At 38.3% G+C, this 17,122-nt stretch overlaps 1 protein-coding gene across 11 annotated transcripts in view; it reads right to left on the minus strand.

The window, feature by feature from the left end:
* LOC136845056 (longitudinals lacking protein, isoforms H/M/V-like) overlaps window positions 1–17,122 on the minus strand; it is a 252,234-nt gene that overhangs the window by 35,492 nt on the left and 199,620 nt on the right. Inside the window, exons 6-7 of one of the 11 annotated variants that reach the window (XM_067114828.1) lie at window positions 4,141–4,534; window positions 2,056–2,181 (exon numbers count right to left, since the gene is read on the minus strand). The exons of 7 other annotated variants lie outside the window; for them this stretch is intronic. In XM_067114828.1, the coding sequence (XP_066970929.1) occupies window positions 4,148–4,534 (387 nt within the window). In that variant the 3' untranslated portion in view covers window positions 2,056–2,181; window positions 4,141–4,147. Of the gene's footprint in view, window positions 1–1,280; window positions 2,182–4,140; window positions 4,535–9,688; window positions 10,106–15,420; window positions 16,449–17,122 lie in introns of those variants that run through there. 3 more of the 11 variants (XM_067114815.1, XM_067114836.1, XM_067114838.1) reach the window with 3 other exon arrangements.

The following is a 17,122-nucleotide window of genomic DNA, read 5'->3' on the forward strand; positions in this document are numbered from 1 at the left end:
CCGAAACAATGTTTATTGAATGCCAGCCTTCACAATCTGTCACAGTTGTATCAGTACCCCTCATCATAACTCACAAACAAAAACATCACTGTTGCCGTATAAAGATTAATAAAATGTTTCCTTAAAAAATACTCTAAACTGAAAGCGTATGACGATATTTCTTGTCACAAAACTCATGCGAACATTTCTGATACCTTTTAGCATCTTGGTGCCGGAATGAATGAATGATGAATACCTCCAGTGAGCATAACCACTCATGGAGTGCAAGCAACTTGAAGCACAGATAAAACATTGTCTCTATGCTCGCTACTCAGTCAGGCAGTAAGATGCCAAAGGCCCCATTGAGGAGGCAATGTCGTCAGTGCACCTCACACGGTGCACTGTCGGGATTACTTACGGTTCTCTGCAGCGTCCCTTCAGCCCCTTTCGTTTCCTTTGCTGTACCCCCCTACCCCCTTCCTGTTATCATTCTTCCTTCTTACTTTCCCCAACCCTCTCCTAACAATCGTTTCATGATGCGGCTGCGATCTTTTCCTCCTGTTACACATTTCAAACCTTTGTAATTTCAGTTTCCCTTTCAATGTTGAATGACCTCCTCATAGGTCTCAGCACTTGGCCTTTGGCCTAAAATTTTATATTCCATTGCATACCAAGATGCCAAAAGATGCCAGAAAATGAGGTTGCGAGGCATCGCCGGTACCAAATGACTAATTTAATTCACATCATCATTGTGTCACCCAGTTACAATCTACAAGTCCATGAGATTCACTTTAGTACGAAAATATGACAATATCTTGAGACTAACAGAGATCTGAAATAGATGGACTGATTACCCACATTTTCGTTCATGAATTCTATAAATTCAATCGTTTTTTTTTTTTAAGAATCAATATAATACAAAAACCACATCTGAGACTTTCATTCAGTATAATGTATCAACACTTTCTTCTTATCACCGTAACTAGTACCTCAGTATTATAGACAGTACATAATGGTAATTTTCTTTAATTTTATTTGCAACAATACTACTCATAAATGTGGACTGATTAACAAAAACATTACAACATAACTTTATGTCAATTATTTAGATTGAATGTTTTCTCTTTTCATATGAATTCACTGTGTAAACATGCTGATGTATAACAACATTACTGAAAAAACTGGATTAAAAATAAATGTCAATTTAACTGGCAAAACATTATATATATATATATATATATATATATATATATATATATATATATATATATATATATATATATAAACGAAGAGGGCAGGCAAGTCAGCCAAAGTTAAAAGTATATAGGAAATAGGAGCAGAAACAAACAAAAGGATGCATTAAACTTTATCCCAACGTGTTCCACATTCACATGAGTGCATCATCAGAGATCATCACATCAAATAAACAAAAGTTTTTGTATCCCTGATGATGCATCCATGTGAATGTGAAACGCACTTGGATAAACCGTAATGCATCGCCATGCCTGTTCCTCCTCGTGCTAGTTAACAGACTATCAAAGCACGGTCTTGAATCAATAGAAGAAACACAGAGTTACGGGCCAATAAATTCACATCACTTAACAAACCCAGTATCTCAGCATAGCAGGATCACTCGACTCCACTTGAGCAAAGAAGAAAATGGAACACACCCTTGAGAACACCATAAAGAAAACGGGAACTCACTGAACTCACTTGGTGGGGCAACTCTCAATTGGGCAAACCTGGCAGGGGTTCCAGATGTGTGAGCATGTGCCTCTGGAGAGAGTCCTTCCTGGGGGCTCTGTAGGGACACTCCGTGCAGTGGAAGGGCTTCTCGCCTGTGTGGATCCGGACGTGGGACTGCAGCCGGCTCTTCGTGGTGAAGCTCATGGAGCAGTAGGGGCAGGAGTAGGGCCTTTCCCCAGTGTGGGTGTGGATGTGGTTCTTCAGGTTGGTCCTGACGTAGGACGAGTAGCTGCAGTAGGGGCACTGGTACTGTTTCCTGTGGCGCTGCGAGGGAAGGCTGCCGCCTCCACCTCCTCCTCCTCCTCCTCCATCACCTGCGCAGGAGAAAATGGAGGGTCCTCCTGCCATTCGTGTTGCCCTTTGGTCGTGTCCTCCTTCGGGTCTCCATGCCGTCCACTGGTATCCTCCTCCCCCCCCTCTGCCTCCTGCATCTCCACCCGGTGTAGGCCGTTCTACCTGCAGAGGAGGCCTCACTTATTCTCAGTTCAAATAAGGACATGACTTACAAAAAAAGAAAAAACTCGCTTACTATCACTAATAGCCACAATGACTCCTTAAATGTATTATTATCAATAACCACAATGACCCCGCAAGTCCACGATCGTCATATTTTAATTATATGCTTGACACTGCAAGCCTTGAATCCCAAATGGAACTAAGCGAAGTTGCTCTTCCTTCCCTGATGGGACTCAAACCCAAGCACGGTAGAAAGAGTGAGGTTGCAGTTAACTGCAGGGGGAGGACAAAGAATTGAACTGAATATAGAATTTAGGCCAAAGACCAAGCACTGGGACCCATGAAGTTATTCAGCACTTAACGGGAAATTGTCAGCAAAAGATCTGAAAAGTGTAACAGGGGGAAAACCTCGCTGTTGCACTATGAATCAATTGTTAGGACAGGGTGGAAAGTAAGATAGAAGAAAGAGATTATGAAAGGAGGTACAGTAAGAGGAACGAAAGGGGTTGCAGCTAGGGGCCGAAGGCACGCTGCAAAGAACCTTAAGTAATGCCTACAGTGCACAGCATGAGGTGCACTGATGGCACTACCCCTCTACAGGGAGGGGAGGACAAAGAGAAGAGGTCATTTGTGACAATTGCTGATACAGGATATATAACTGTTATTAATTGTATATAATTCAAGTTAAACATAATGATTTCATGATACTCAATGCAATGAATTATTCCAGTATTTATATAAACTTCAAGAATCATTTACATCTGGATGAAGTTCGAGGCACAAGTTGCACAAACGTGCTGATGTTAGCAAAGTCAGCAAAGTCAACTGTGCTAACGAAAGCGAATAAGCATACACTGCAATGATCGAGATTAGGTTCCCAACACTGTTTACGATCTTCAAACTGAACCTGGCATTCTGGAGCATTCTCTACCATGGTTAACTACAACCCTCTCTCTCTCTCTCTCTCTCTCTCTCTCTCTCTCTCTCTCTCTCTCTCTGTGTGTGTGTATGTAAAAAAAAAATACTGCTGGACACTTTTCCCGTTTGTTAGAATCAGCCAACACTGTTCATGATTTCCAGAGAAACAGATAAGAATAGCAAAAAAGAAAACCAATGTATTTATCTCAACGAAAATTCGGCTTTTATCTAGCCAAGTTAACAAATTAGGTCATTCTGGTATGTCGAGTTGAGTCTCTTCTGTCAAGTTACCAAGCCCAGTCTTTTAGTTTGTTAGTTTGTCGTATTATCAAGTCTAGTTGTTGTCAGTCTCCTGTGTTTTTGTAAGTATCGGTCCCCAATAATCTACGGTAATCATCACCTTCCCCCAACGCAGATTCAAGCAGGTTATTGATGCTACATGACTTCAAGTTTGCTTCACTCTTTTTCTCCGTTTTTTGCATAATAATAATAATAATAATAATAATAATAATAATAATAATAATAATAATAATAATAATAATAACAACAATGTTTTCTACCAAGATAGCGTAACTTGAGAATTTAGTCCAAAGTATTACTGAGTCAGTTCTTCTAGTTTTGTCCACACAGTAAATTGAATTCAATATTGTTTCTAACTATGTAGACAAAATCGAAGATGAGTCATTGTTTCATGTGACCTTGCTTTATTCTGTAAGCCCTTTTCGGAGGACTACAGTTAATGTTTTGCCTGAGACTTGTATACATGACTTGCAAACGAGCTTCTTGGTCCATTTTAATAAAAGTTTTACTTGTAAGAAAGGGAGAAATATTACAAGTATTCAAACTCTAATCTTTCTGAAAAAAAAAATTTAATAAACTGAAAAAATAACCGTGAGAATGACTTAGAAAACAGGCGCACGCCCAGCCACAAACAACCAACATTTCAAAGAGCTGAACAGCCAGGGTACCGAAAGAAGAAAGATGACATTCAACAACAACAAAACAGGAAATGAACGAAAAAGGTCTCCATTTCGGCCTTACTCGACATCTACGCCTTGTTTTTGCCCCCGACGGGCAGCCCCGGATGGTGATTGGACATGTGGCTCTTGAGGGAGAACATGCGAGACGACCTGTAAGGGCAGTACTGGCAGGAGTACGGCTTCTCCCCCGTGTGGATTCGGATGTGCGTCTCGAGGTTGCCCCTCCGCGAGCAGCTGTAGGAACAGTGGGGGCAGGCGAACGGTCTGCCCTTCGAGTGGAGCTCGACGTGCCTAGCCAGGGCGTCGAGGTCATCGGTCGAGTAATGGCAGTAAGGGCATTTGTGAGGGTTGCTGCTGCTGCTGCTGCTGCTGCCGCCGCCGCCGCCGCCGTAGTTCCAGCGGTGGTGCTTCTGTTCCCTCGAGTGGCTCCAGTTGCTGCCGGCGTAGGTGTCCACCTGCAGGGAGGAGGAGGGTATCCCATCTTACTTTCGGCTTATAAAAGGGTGGCGAATACACACTTATCTACAGCAAGGACTTAATGCAATTAATGTAATGTAACACCTCATTCATAAATCCAGTCAACAAATTTTACTACGTGAGAGACGCGACAATCCTTCCTCGTACGCAGAGTCACAACTGATTATTACTCAAAAGATGGAGAACCCTTTTCATACGGAACAAGCCCACCACAGGGGCCACTGACTTGAAATTCAAGATTCTAAAAGATACGCAGTCCAACATGCTTTAAGTTTATATCCTTATGACTGCCCATGCTACAATAGAAACCCACTTAGGAAGCTAAATTTCTGTGGCAAAGCTGAGACGATGTACCCGTCTTCTGGGGGACAGAAATTGCTTTCAGTAACTGCTGGGAGGAAAGCCTCTGGAAATGTAAAAGAAGCATCGACAATACTTCACTCTAAAACAGTTCCAGTAAAGCATACTTTAAGAAAATGATACCTTCGGATTACACACACACACACACACACACAGACACACACACACATATATAATTATTCTCAGGAAATTCAAACAACTGTCCAAGTATACATCATAGCACTATAAGGGAAATGAAATGCAAGATTTCTTTATGCAATATCTTATCAACAACTCACAGTGTAGAGTCACAATAGCTGATATTTTTACAGGCAGTAAGGCTTTAGAACGATAAAAAACAAAATCATCAGGGCTTCACCACCAAACCTTTCTGTAAAATAAATAAAAGACATCATGAATGCTAGGAAAACATTTCTTATATGATAGCACGAGTGGCATAAAGGTTATTCAAGGATTAAGACATCACTCCATTAGGCCAACTTCATCTTGAAGGGAAAAATTCCAAATAATGGTGAGAAGTCCAAGAAATAGCAAAATCGACATTGTGGACCCCATTTTGATAGCCTGGAGGGTGAAAACAAGATCTCGACCCATATGGCAACTTGAAAAGTCAACTAGACCAGAGAAAGACGTCACTAAGAAAATTTATCTTTTCTCTGTTTGATAAACAAAGTAATTTGTTAAAATAATCATGCTATTTAATCTTGAAGTTACATTATTAATTTAATTTTTCTTTTTAGCGAGTGCGATTTCTTTTTTTTTAATTTCCCTTCAACTTTTCTTACTTCTTCCTAATGAACATCATATTCTTTGGAAGCTTGAATTTCAAGTCAATGGCCACATGAATACGGTTCATCTTCTGAATAATTTTATAACAATATTCTCGTAATCTCTCACTTTTATTTGCAGCTTAATTTTTTCTTAAAGCAGAGCTTCATTTAAGATATTTTGTTACCCTTGGATCCCTACGAGTTAAAAATCTTCGGTAAAAAAGATAAGAAAAGATTCCCTTGGATTGCCAAGTACACCTGTTCCTTGGGCCTATTCCTTATGATCCGAATCCATGTTCGTTCCTTTCACACAGGAATTGTACTGCTAGCTATAAACTGAGACATATTTCAATTTCTAATGTTTTGAGAATACTATGCTGGGTAAAATGCCCATGTGCAGTCTTCAGGCGCTAATCTTTTAAAGTTATATTCCATTTCTCACTCTATGTGTTTTGTTCTTCTGAAAGAATGATTGGCCCCAGTTAACTTCACTTTGACAGAAAATGGAACGGTGTTTTACTAAATTTAACTCCTTGTATGGCACTAGCATCACAACGTGAGAGACAAGTCTGGTATGCATTACAAACTCATTAACCATACAAGTTCAATTGTGGAGATTCCTTTTTGTGAAAGTTTGCCGTCCAAGGTCGTGGTATCCGTGATTTTTCTGTAGAAATTTATTCTTGTGAGTAACAATATTCGAGTTCTGGCAACGTTGTGATTTTCTAGGCCTAGTGTCCCGGTTGTGTTCCTTATTACCAAACTTCCACCCAGTCTGAACAACGTCTTTGCTATTTAGATTGTTCATGTAGTTGATTTCTTCCGTAGCAATTGGTTCCACGAGAAAAATGGCGAATAACTTTTAAACTTCTCTGAATGCAACCTTTATTTCTCTTATGTGGGGGGACATCACAGTCCGTTATATCGCGGTACTATCTAAAAAAAATCAACATTACTTTTGTTTTGAACTTCGTCAAGCAAGAGATTCAAAGAGCACAAAGGCCTTTCCACCTGTTTTAAAAACGTCCAACGTAATGATTTCCTTTCCAAGACCTCCCTCACACGAAGTACCTGTCGACCTCCTTTAGAAGTGCGTCTGGTGGACGAGCATGTGACTTTTTAGAGCGTCGTTCCTGGAGGACCTGTAGGGGCAGTGTGGGCAAGCGTAGGGCTTCTCCCCAGTATGGATGCGTATGTGGGTCTTGAGATTCTCCTTCTGTGTGGACGTGTAGGGGCAGTGCGGGCAGGCGAAGGGCTTCTCCCCCGTGTGCGTCCGGACGTGTCGGTTCAGGTTGGTGTGGAAAGCGGTGCTGTAGGGGCAGAAGGAACACTGGAGGACCTTCGCGGAGGAGGAGGAAGCAGTGCTCTGGAGCTGGGCGGGATTGGCATACCTGCCTCGGCCTCGCCTCGCCTCGAATCCCGACGTCACCATCGTTGCCAGGACCTGCAGAGGAGGGGGGCTTCAAAAACTCTGGTTTCAATCAAAAACTCTGGCTTCAAAACTCTCTCTCTCTTCAAAACTCTAGCAAACTCCAGTTCTATGAGATGTCATGGAACTTTCGTCTGAAACTCTGTCACTGTCAATGTTTTCATTGGTGAAATGTTTATTTTTACAAGTGTTTTTTCGTGTGGTTTTATGATTTTAAATGAGTGGGTGTACTGATGCGCATGGTTGCATGGTTTATTATGATCTTGTTTCACGATTGGCAATTTTATTATGTTTTATAATATATATTTACAGACACACACACACACACATATATATTATATATATATTATATATATATATATATATATCATTACACACACACATATACATACATACACACACACACACACACACACATACATATATATATATATATATATATATATATATATATATATATATATATATATATATATATAACATGTAGTGTCCTCTGCAGAATGCAGAAAAATCTTGTATATTTCCAATACCAACCATATCAATTCACTGCAACACACACACACACACACATACACACACATAATACACACACACATATATATATATATTGTAACATGTGAGTGTCCTCTGCAGAATGCAGAAAAATCTTTATATATTTCCAATTCCCAACCATATCAATTCACTTGCAACACACACACACACACACACACACACACACACACATATATATATATATATATATATATATATATATATATATATATATATATATATATATATATATATATATATATATATATATAATAATGATCACTGTCAAATTCATACTTCAATATCTAAGTCATAGATGAACCCTTGTTCAGAAAATATCACAACATTAAGCATCATACACCTACACAGAGAGCTGAAACATTATACACAAACTGCATTCTTCATCTCTATCTTGTATGCATCCTCACGCTTCTTGGATATTAAAGGTCTAAATTTACAAAATCTGCTTCACAATATTTCCTCACTCTTCCTGTCCTCCTCCCCCGCTCCTAACTCTTACAAACCATACACACACATTCACTGACCTGTCATCTCCAATTCTTTCCACAAGACCATGCCATCTCATGAAGTACTCAACTTTTCATCCACATTAACTTTTTTACTACTTCAACGTATCTCCACATTTTTTACCATGTCAGTTCTTCTTCTGCCACACATATAAGCAAACACTTCATCTTAACAGCTTCAACTATTTTTTTCATTTCCACTCAAAATATATATTTTCATTAAAGGAGAAATGGCTCAACAATCCTTGTAACCATTCCCACCTTGGATTTCATAGAGACTCTAAAACCTCTGCCTAGTCTTTTGAACACATCCTGCTTACTCTTGCATCATGTATTCTGTGACTCGCCTCATCCTACAACCACCCATTCTCTTTGCTCCCAAGTATTTATACCCATCAGCTGCTTATTCTTCCACCATCCATATTAACATTCTCTGCAGCGTCTTCCCAGTTTCCTTTCACTTTCACACCCACTCTCTTGCAAACACTCATATTTCACTAGTTTCTGCTGTTTCTCGTCAGTATTCTCAATCATGACTGGTCTGGAAGACAGCTTAATGCCTTTATCTAGCAAAGACCTGGAGAAAGCAAGAACAAGAGGAAAAAAAGTGTGGGCCTTAACCCGGAAATGTTAGCACTCAGAATAACTCAATTTTCGTTTCCTTTTTAAAAATACCTGTTACCTTACTTTTGGTAAATTCGGTTTCATCTAGGATACATAAGTCGTTCTTTTCACAAAAATGCGTTTTCCAGAGTCTAGCAAAGTTCACAGAATTTTCAGGTTAATGCTTATTGCCAAGTTCAGGTGGTATGTTGCTCTTGGTGCAAGTATGTGGGAAGAATCTGAGAGCCTTCTGGGGTTTGAGTACTATACCACCTTCGTGTATCCTTATTTTATTTGGTGTCCACTGCAGTATGCTTGAACATGATAACATCCTTTGATAGGTGGCCTAATCTAACTGCATGGAACCTAAATTTTTTCTTTGGCACTCTTATTGGACACTTCAAAAACTGCAAAGGTACCACACTGGAAGAACTATCATGAAACGCGAACTTTGCAACCTAGAGTTTGCCAAATTCTGAAAAATCAGATCTGGGTCAGTGGACACGCAAGGTAGAGCGGATTTTTATTTCAGGGATATAAGCCTGATGTTTTGTCTTGACCCTCCGAAGTATTGGTGGCTGTTTCACAATTTTGAGATCCTCTTGGACAAAGCGTATATCGAACTCCTTAATCAATATGATTATCAAAAGATAAAAAGGCCTCTCTAGGTGTGACATTTTAATGGTAACTTTAAACTACTTTACAAAACCTTAGATCAAAGAATCTTAACATATTTATGCATAATATAAAGAAAAAAGGGCATCTACACAATAAGGCAAAGGACTCCGAAACCAAAATCAACAACAACAAAAAGGGTATCTTTTTTTACACGACGACATTGCAATAAAAACAAAGTGTGGAAAAATAAACATTTCTAATTCCTTCACTGGTTCAAAGAGACAATTACCGAATAAGGTCAACCATCTCCAACGCTCGGAGAAGAAACAGATGATAATGTTAGTGGTGGAAGAGCACATGATTTTTCAAGGTGTCCTTCCTCGAGGACCTGTAAGGACACTGCTGGCATGCGTAGGGCTTCTCTCCTGTGTGGATGCGGATGTGGGACTTGAGGTTTTCTTTCTGAGTCGAGCTGTAGGGGCAGTGGGGGCAGGAAAACGGCTTCTCGCCCGTGTGGGTTCTAATGTGGCGGTTGAGGTTCGTCACCAGCGGCGAGGAATAGGAGCAGTAGGGGCACTGGTGGACTTTTGGGAAGGGGGCGTTCTGAAGGTGCCCGGCCTGAACGTAGCCGCCTTGGCTTCCCTCGCTGGCCAGACTGGGACAGTGGCTGGCCCCTCCTTCCATCACACCTGGCAACATCGTTGGCAACACCTGCAGAGGAGGCTCGTTTCAAAAATTGAGTCAAGAGGAATCAGGATTATTATTATTATTATTATTATTATTATTATTATTATATATACCTACGCTCATAAGAGTCCATAGATTATCTATTATATATTTTCAATGTGCGGTTAATCTGTATTTTTGTAATGATGGTGATTAGATTTTGTATTATGCAATGCGTATCCTCAAAATGATATCTCTCTACATTATGGGGGCCTATGAAAATATTAATTGATAGGTACATTACTTACTGATCTTGTAAAAGTCTCAATATAAATATTACAAAGAGAACAAGAACAGCAAAAATCTATAAAGTGAGGAAAAATGAACAACAACAATAATAATAATAATAATAATAATAATAATAATAATAATTATCCATTCTTCCACCATTCACACTAACATTCATTGCATCCACCTTCCTGCAGTTTCCACTTCACTCAATTTCCTCATTGGACGGGTCGATATCACACTCAGCTAGCACTCTGCTAGGCCCGCGTTCAATTCTCCGGCCGGCCAATGAAGAATTAGAGGAATTTATTTCTGGTGATAGAAATTCATTTCTCAGTATAATGTGGTTCGGATTCCACAATAAGCTGTAGGTCCCGTTGCTAGGTAACCGATTGGTTCTTAGCCACATAAAATAAATCTAATCCTTTGGGCCAGCCCTAGGAGAGCTGTTAATCAGATCAGTGGTCTGGTTAAACTAAGGTATACTTAACTTCCACTTCACTCAGAACTTGGCTCTTGCTCTTATTTTCTCAGAATTTCCTCTTCTTCCAAACTCTTTCACTAATCTCTGCTGTTCTTCTTCACTAGCCCCAGGTGGTATTGTACTTCCTACACACAACAGCCATTCCTCAATCCATTCTCAGCCAATTTTTTTTACCATAACTTCAATTCAACTTCTGATGTTCTTTCCCTGGCTTTAAGCATAATAAACAGAATAGAATATGGAATTCAGCCCCTATGAGGTCATTCAGCACTGAAAGGAAAATTGACAGTAAGAGGGTTTGAAAGGTGTAACTGGAGGAAAACTTAGCAGTTGCACTAGATGGAACAAAGAGAATATGAAAAAGAACGCAGTTGTAAACAGCCTTGTCTCAGAACCATTTTTATAGCAAACAAGTCACTCTTACGTTTGCACGTTCTGACACTTGCCCGGCTTCCATAATAACCACTATTAGCTGCTCTCAGCAAATTATCTCCTATACATTGCATATCTTCACTGTTCCTTCCCTAGCAGACTATATCATGTTATGCCTCTATATATACAAGTGTATATGTGTGTATATATATATATATGTATATATATATATATATATATATATATATATATATATATATATATATATATATATATATATATATATATATATATATATATATATATATATATATATATATATATAAATAAATAACATCCAGAAACAATAAGTCATAATAACTACAGCTTTTGTGTATACTGTATATATATATGCACACACAAAAATAATAAAGACTATAAAACATGAATCAGTCGTATTCATTTTCAAAATTATTCATTACAGGTCTGTAGATGTTACTCAGGAGTCTGTCCACAATGCTTACTATTAACAGCTCGTAAACTGACATCACAGAAAAACGTTGTTGTCTAAGACACAGTTGCGTAAGTCATTCAGAAGTTGAAAATTTCCATGGCAATTCTGATTACATTTAGATTGATTTCTCTAGGATTACCAACCTCAGACTGATCACAGATAAGCTTATAAGAATAAAACTGGCTTAATTTAACTTTCTGGTTCATCAGTTTAAGACCTTAATGTCCAAATTCAAGTCCAGAATGAAAAACTAGGACCATTTTTTTGCACAGCCTTTGCCACAGCTAATGGAGCTACCTTCTAAAACACAGGTGTCCCTGACACTTGTAACAGATCTTAGCGGCCTGGTGCTAATGCCAATTTACATGTGTTATACTGTAATAAAATACTATCTTCTGTAACAAAGCCAAATGTTCATATCTCAGGAAATGTGAAATATAATAGCAAATCAATAGATAAAGAAACGGATTTAGCAGAGAAAAAATAGATTTATTTTTTTCAAGACGAAAATATACACAAACCACAAAACTTGACCTTTCCTCTGAAACCAACAAGGTCAATAATGCTGTAACAATATCACATACACAATAACTATGTAAAGCATCAGTAAGCGCATAACATTAGCTACAGTCCATAAGGGCAAATTCTTGAAATATAAGTTTTTCCTTCCTTCTGATGAAAATTACACAGCAAATTTTTGTCCCCCTATTTTCTCATGTAAATGAGTATTTAGAGAATAAAAGAATACATATTTCATGAAGGAATAGGAGTTACATCATGATATGTATTACAAAAACAAAAATGAAATTTGGTAAAAGTACTTTTATCAGTACTCATCTTTGAGAATGACATTTTAGAATGACACCTTCCAACTGGGAGAATTATCACAAAAAAAATTAATTGCCTAAAGACAATTTGTGTCAAAGGTCTGTACAATTTTTTATTAGTAACAAAATTTATGCAGTTTAAAAACTAAGCAAATTAAATCTTGCTTCAAAGGATCCACAGTAAAACTAGTGAAATTTTTACTTGCTAAGTATCATTGCAAAACAGAAAGTGCCTGGCTTAGATAGTTCATGAATCCATCAGCGGCTTGAGCAAAGTACTCCAAATGCTTCATAAGGGATACCGCATTCTGTCACAATACAAAGTGAATGCCTTAAGTTTCTGAAAGTGTGATAAATGATTGCCTCCCTCACTAAGAATTTACCAAGAAAATATTGAAGATTCTTTTTAGTCTAACAATCTTCAGTGTCATCATCCATAAGAAATGGTGCTTCACAGTATAACAATGGCCAATAGAAATCTTATTTGGTAATTTGAATAAAAAAAAGATTTTTTTTGCTACTGCTAAGAGAGATCAATACGTGTGCTGTCCAACAATTCTGATAAATCCTTGGCATAATAAAAATCCCACATTACTGCTGAGAGAAATGTCGAAAGACATGAATTTTGAGGACATCATTCCTAGACGACCTGTATGGGCAGTGTGGGCAAGCAAACGGCTTTTCCCCCGTATGGGTGCGGATGTGGTTGTCAATATTCTTCTTTTGAGCAGAAGTGTAAGGACAGTGAGGGCACGCAAAGGGCTTCTCCCCAGTATGGGTCCTGATGTGACGCTGCAAATTGGTCGTGAAAGTGGTGGAGTACTGACAGCTCGGGCACTGGAATATCTTGCCCGTAGGACTCTGGTGGAGTCGAGCAGATGCCCTGATGTAACTGCCCTCTGTTCCTACGCCATAAATCCTGTGGAGGTCAGTCTCTTCCAAATCGACTGCTGGCATCGCCACCGTCACCTGCAGAGGAACCTTTTCTCATAATTGTGGTCAAGATGAAGGCAATGGTATCTGACTCTGTACCCACATAATTTTATCAGTTTAATAGCTAACAGATTTAAACCCCAAGAAGAAAGTTTCCAGCCAATCCAGCATGAAAGTTTTTAAAACCTCAAGATTTGGTCACCTCATAATATGAGTTACATGATGGAAATACTTGGTATTCTTTAATGATTGCAAATAGTGACTTCTGCTCATGACACACAACAGATCTCATGTTGCAGACACCTGCGCTGAGTCATGAACTCCTTACGCTCAGAATCACTTGCAATAATGGAGTTTAAATTGGGAAATGTATAAGTCATTCATTTAAAACAGCTAAGCAGACTATGGTTTGCTAAAGGTATAAGCTGTAAGAATGGGGTCCGGAGAAAAGCAACTAGATCAACAGCAAAAGCAATGTAATGTTAATTGTAAAAGGTTCTCATTATACCAGTAACTTACACCTGTACACTCCCTATGGTGACTACTGTCCACCATAACATTTATAAGTAACATACGAGGAATTAAAAAAAAAAAAAAGTCCAACATTATTCAACAGCATTTATTTTCACTGGGCCAACATGCTTTCATGAAATTCAAACGGCTGCAAAGTCCTTCTCTATTCAAAGCTTTTGCAAGAAAATTTGGACAACCTGATGACAAAAAGGGGGTGATCCAACATCAGGCATCAATTTCTAATTATGTAAACCCTCCATGATAAAATGGCCACGATTTCAAGGTATTTGGGAATGTTACTCATTTACAAAAAAATCTCTTTTGGGACCAGAAACACAAGACATATATATATATATATATATATATATATATATATATATATATATATATATATATATATATATATATATATATATATATATATATATATATATATATATATATATATATATATATGTGTGTGTGTGTGTGTGTGTGTGTGTGTGTGTTTATGTGACTTTGGATAGGCTTGTCATTCCAATACTAAAAAGAAGAGAGAAAAAGGAAGTTTTCACCTCCCCTGACAGAAGGTAGTTTGCAAGGTTTCAAAACCTGCTGTAGAAGGTGAGAACTTCTTGTTTATCCCCAACTTCGTTTCAGGCTTACAGTGATGAGTGTATCCAAAGACTCCAAGGAAGTCGAATTGCCAGGATTTCAAGAATGTTAAATATATTCATAACTAGTAAAATAGCAAGGATGTTCAGTACAACACAGGACATCTGATCAAAGAAGTTAAGCAACACTTTGTCTAGTCAATACACACAGATTGGTGACCACCAAATGCTACTGGATGCCACTGTCACAGAGGAATAAGTCCTTTGAACAACTGTGGAACAGAACACTGGCTAGCAAACCCATCCAAATTACTTATCAAAACGAGAAAGGTAGTGCTTATTACTGTAGACAGCTTTCTGTGCACTCAAGGGTTGGTAAAAGGAACTGAGATTACAAGCAATTCATTTTGACTGAGCTACTGTCCACTTTCCAAGTGACCAGGACAGTCAAGTCCCAGTTCTTTCATTGGCCTCAAAAAAATAAAAAACATTTGCCTTATGCAAAGTGAGGCAATCTACACAACAGATAGAATACTGAATTAATACACCAAATATGCTATTTCAAGATTCATATTCCAGTAAACACTGTTCTTACTGAAAGCACCAGTTTTTGGAAGAAATCTAGAATGAAGCATATTTCATACATACAGTGTTACTAGTCTCACTATCAAGCAAAGGCTGACACATGACACTTTCTTTTGGGGTATTGAAGAACTGTCTTCAATAGTTTTCATGTCATGTAAGGAGTGCGACCATGCATGAAATTCACTGTAGTTCATCAACGAAAGCCAGATATCCTTAGTACCTAAAATCCATAACCATCTGTGGAGGTATGACATTGTAGGGCTGGCAAACTCATCCCAAAAATCAATCTTGAGTGTGCAGTGTGACCAGCAACAGGTCACTACAGGGCCCACAGAGCCAATGGAATGTGTGAATTATGAACTGGATTTTACAATAACGCACTTTAAAAGGTGTGAGGAAGTAAACAACGCACTCATCTTTTTTAAAGGCTGAAAGATTACAAAAGATAAATGCAGTCTTCATTGGCATAAAAATCATAGCTAAATTCTGTAACAGTACAGAAATATTCCACATGGATGTAGAAAACTCATTAGCTGTTTGCACAATGAGTTTCTTGTCAAATACCCACAAGGTTGTGTTTGTCAGTTTCAGCAGCAGGCCATATCCAACACAGGCTGTTGTTCTTTTGGGCAGCTCTTAAAAAACAATAATGTGGACAGTCCAGTACTGTATTATGTGGTGAAAGACTACAGCTTGAGTCTCTTGTTCGGGAAGTTTTTCTACCTTCTCAAAATCAAAAGTCAAATTGAAAGTTGCAGTTAGGATCTGGTCTATATCCTAGTCAAGTAACTATCAAAAGTTCAAAAAAGCAGTAAATCCTCTGCAAATACAGTATGTGGTGCAGTAAATGCTTTGTAACAGAAAACATCCCAATGACAGGGAGCTGATATTCAAATAAACAATGAAAGCTTAGAATATATTAAAACCCAAGTTACTGATGAGAAAAATGGCGAAAGATGTGAGTTTTCAGCTTGTCTTTTCTAGCTGCTCGATAAGGGCAGTAAGAACAGCCATAAGGCTTTTCTCCTGTATGAGTGCGGATGTGACTGTCTATGTTCTTCTTCTGCGCAGAAGCGTAGGGACAGTGAGGGCAAGCATAGGGTTTCTCCCCAGTGTGAGTTCGAATGTGGCGTTGATAGTTGGTTGTGAAATCTGTGGTATAATGGCAAGTCGGGCACTGAAAGTTCTTTCTAAATGGGTTTTGTTGTTGAGGGGGTGTCTTAATCCGGCTGCCGTCCATGTCATAAAGTGCACAGATGCCTCTTGTTTCTACAGTTGGTGTCGGCAACATAACCATCATCTGCAAAGAAGGCTTTCTTCAAAACTGTGGTCAAGATTAGAGCATTGGTATTTTACTCTCCATCTACACAATTCATCATCAGGCTGTGATTTTTTACTCTTCCACAGACTTCAAAATTAACAATAAATCTAAATCCTGACAATGTTTAAAAAAATAAAAAGATCTGCTCACCTCATAAAAATTTGAAAGGTTAGGGGCAATGAAATTTCCTTTGAAAACTGAATTAAAAACTTTCAACTTTGGAGATAAGACAACTTTGCAGACTCGTTGCACAAAGGTACACAGTGTAACACTTGCTTTCTTGAAGTCAAACTTTGCACCAAGCAGCAATAATAAAAAATATTTAAACTTATTTTTTGTGCACTCTTGGGCCAATGTCTCAACAAAAATTCACGATTTACAGTTTGTAACTAAAATATGAAAACAAAAAATCAGATCAGTGCAGAGGATGACATAATATAACAAAGGAGACTAGAATACTGGGATCATATCTCACTAAATTTAACTGGAAGTCATTTGCAATTAGAAAGTTTCCAAATGGGGAAAGAATGTCAAGTTTTAATGTACCTTCTCTGAGGATGACTTCCATAAGACAAGCAAGTATTAAAAACATTAGAAAAAATATCAGTTGCTAAAGGAGTGAATCATACAATCTGCTTTCGTGTCATAATGAT

The sequence above is a fragment of the Macrobrachium rosenbergii genome, chromosome 13 (genome assembly GCF_040412425.1).
Source record: "Macrobrachium rosenbergii isolate ZJJX-2024 chromosome 13, ASM4041242v1, whole genome shotgun sequence".
In the NCBI taxonomy this organism is placed as follows: domain Eukaryota; kingdom Metazoa; phylum Arthropoda; class Malacostraca; order Decapoda; family Palaemonidae; genus Macrobrachium; species Macrobrachium rosenbergii.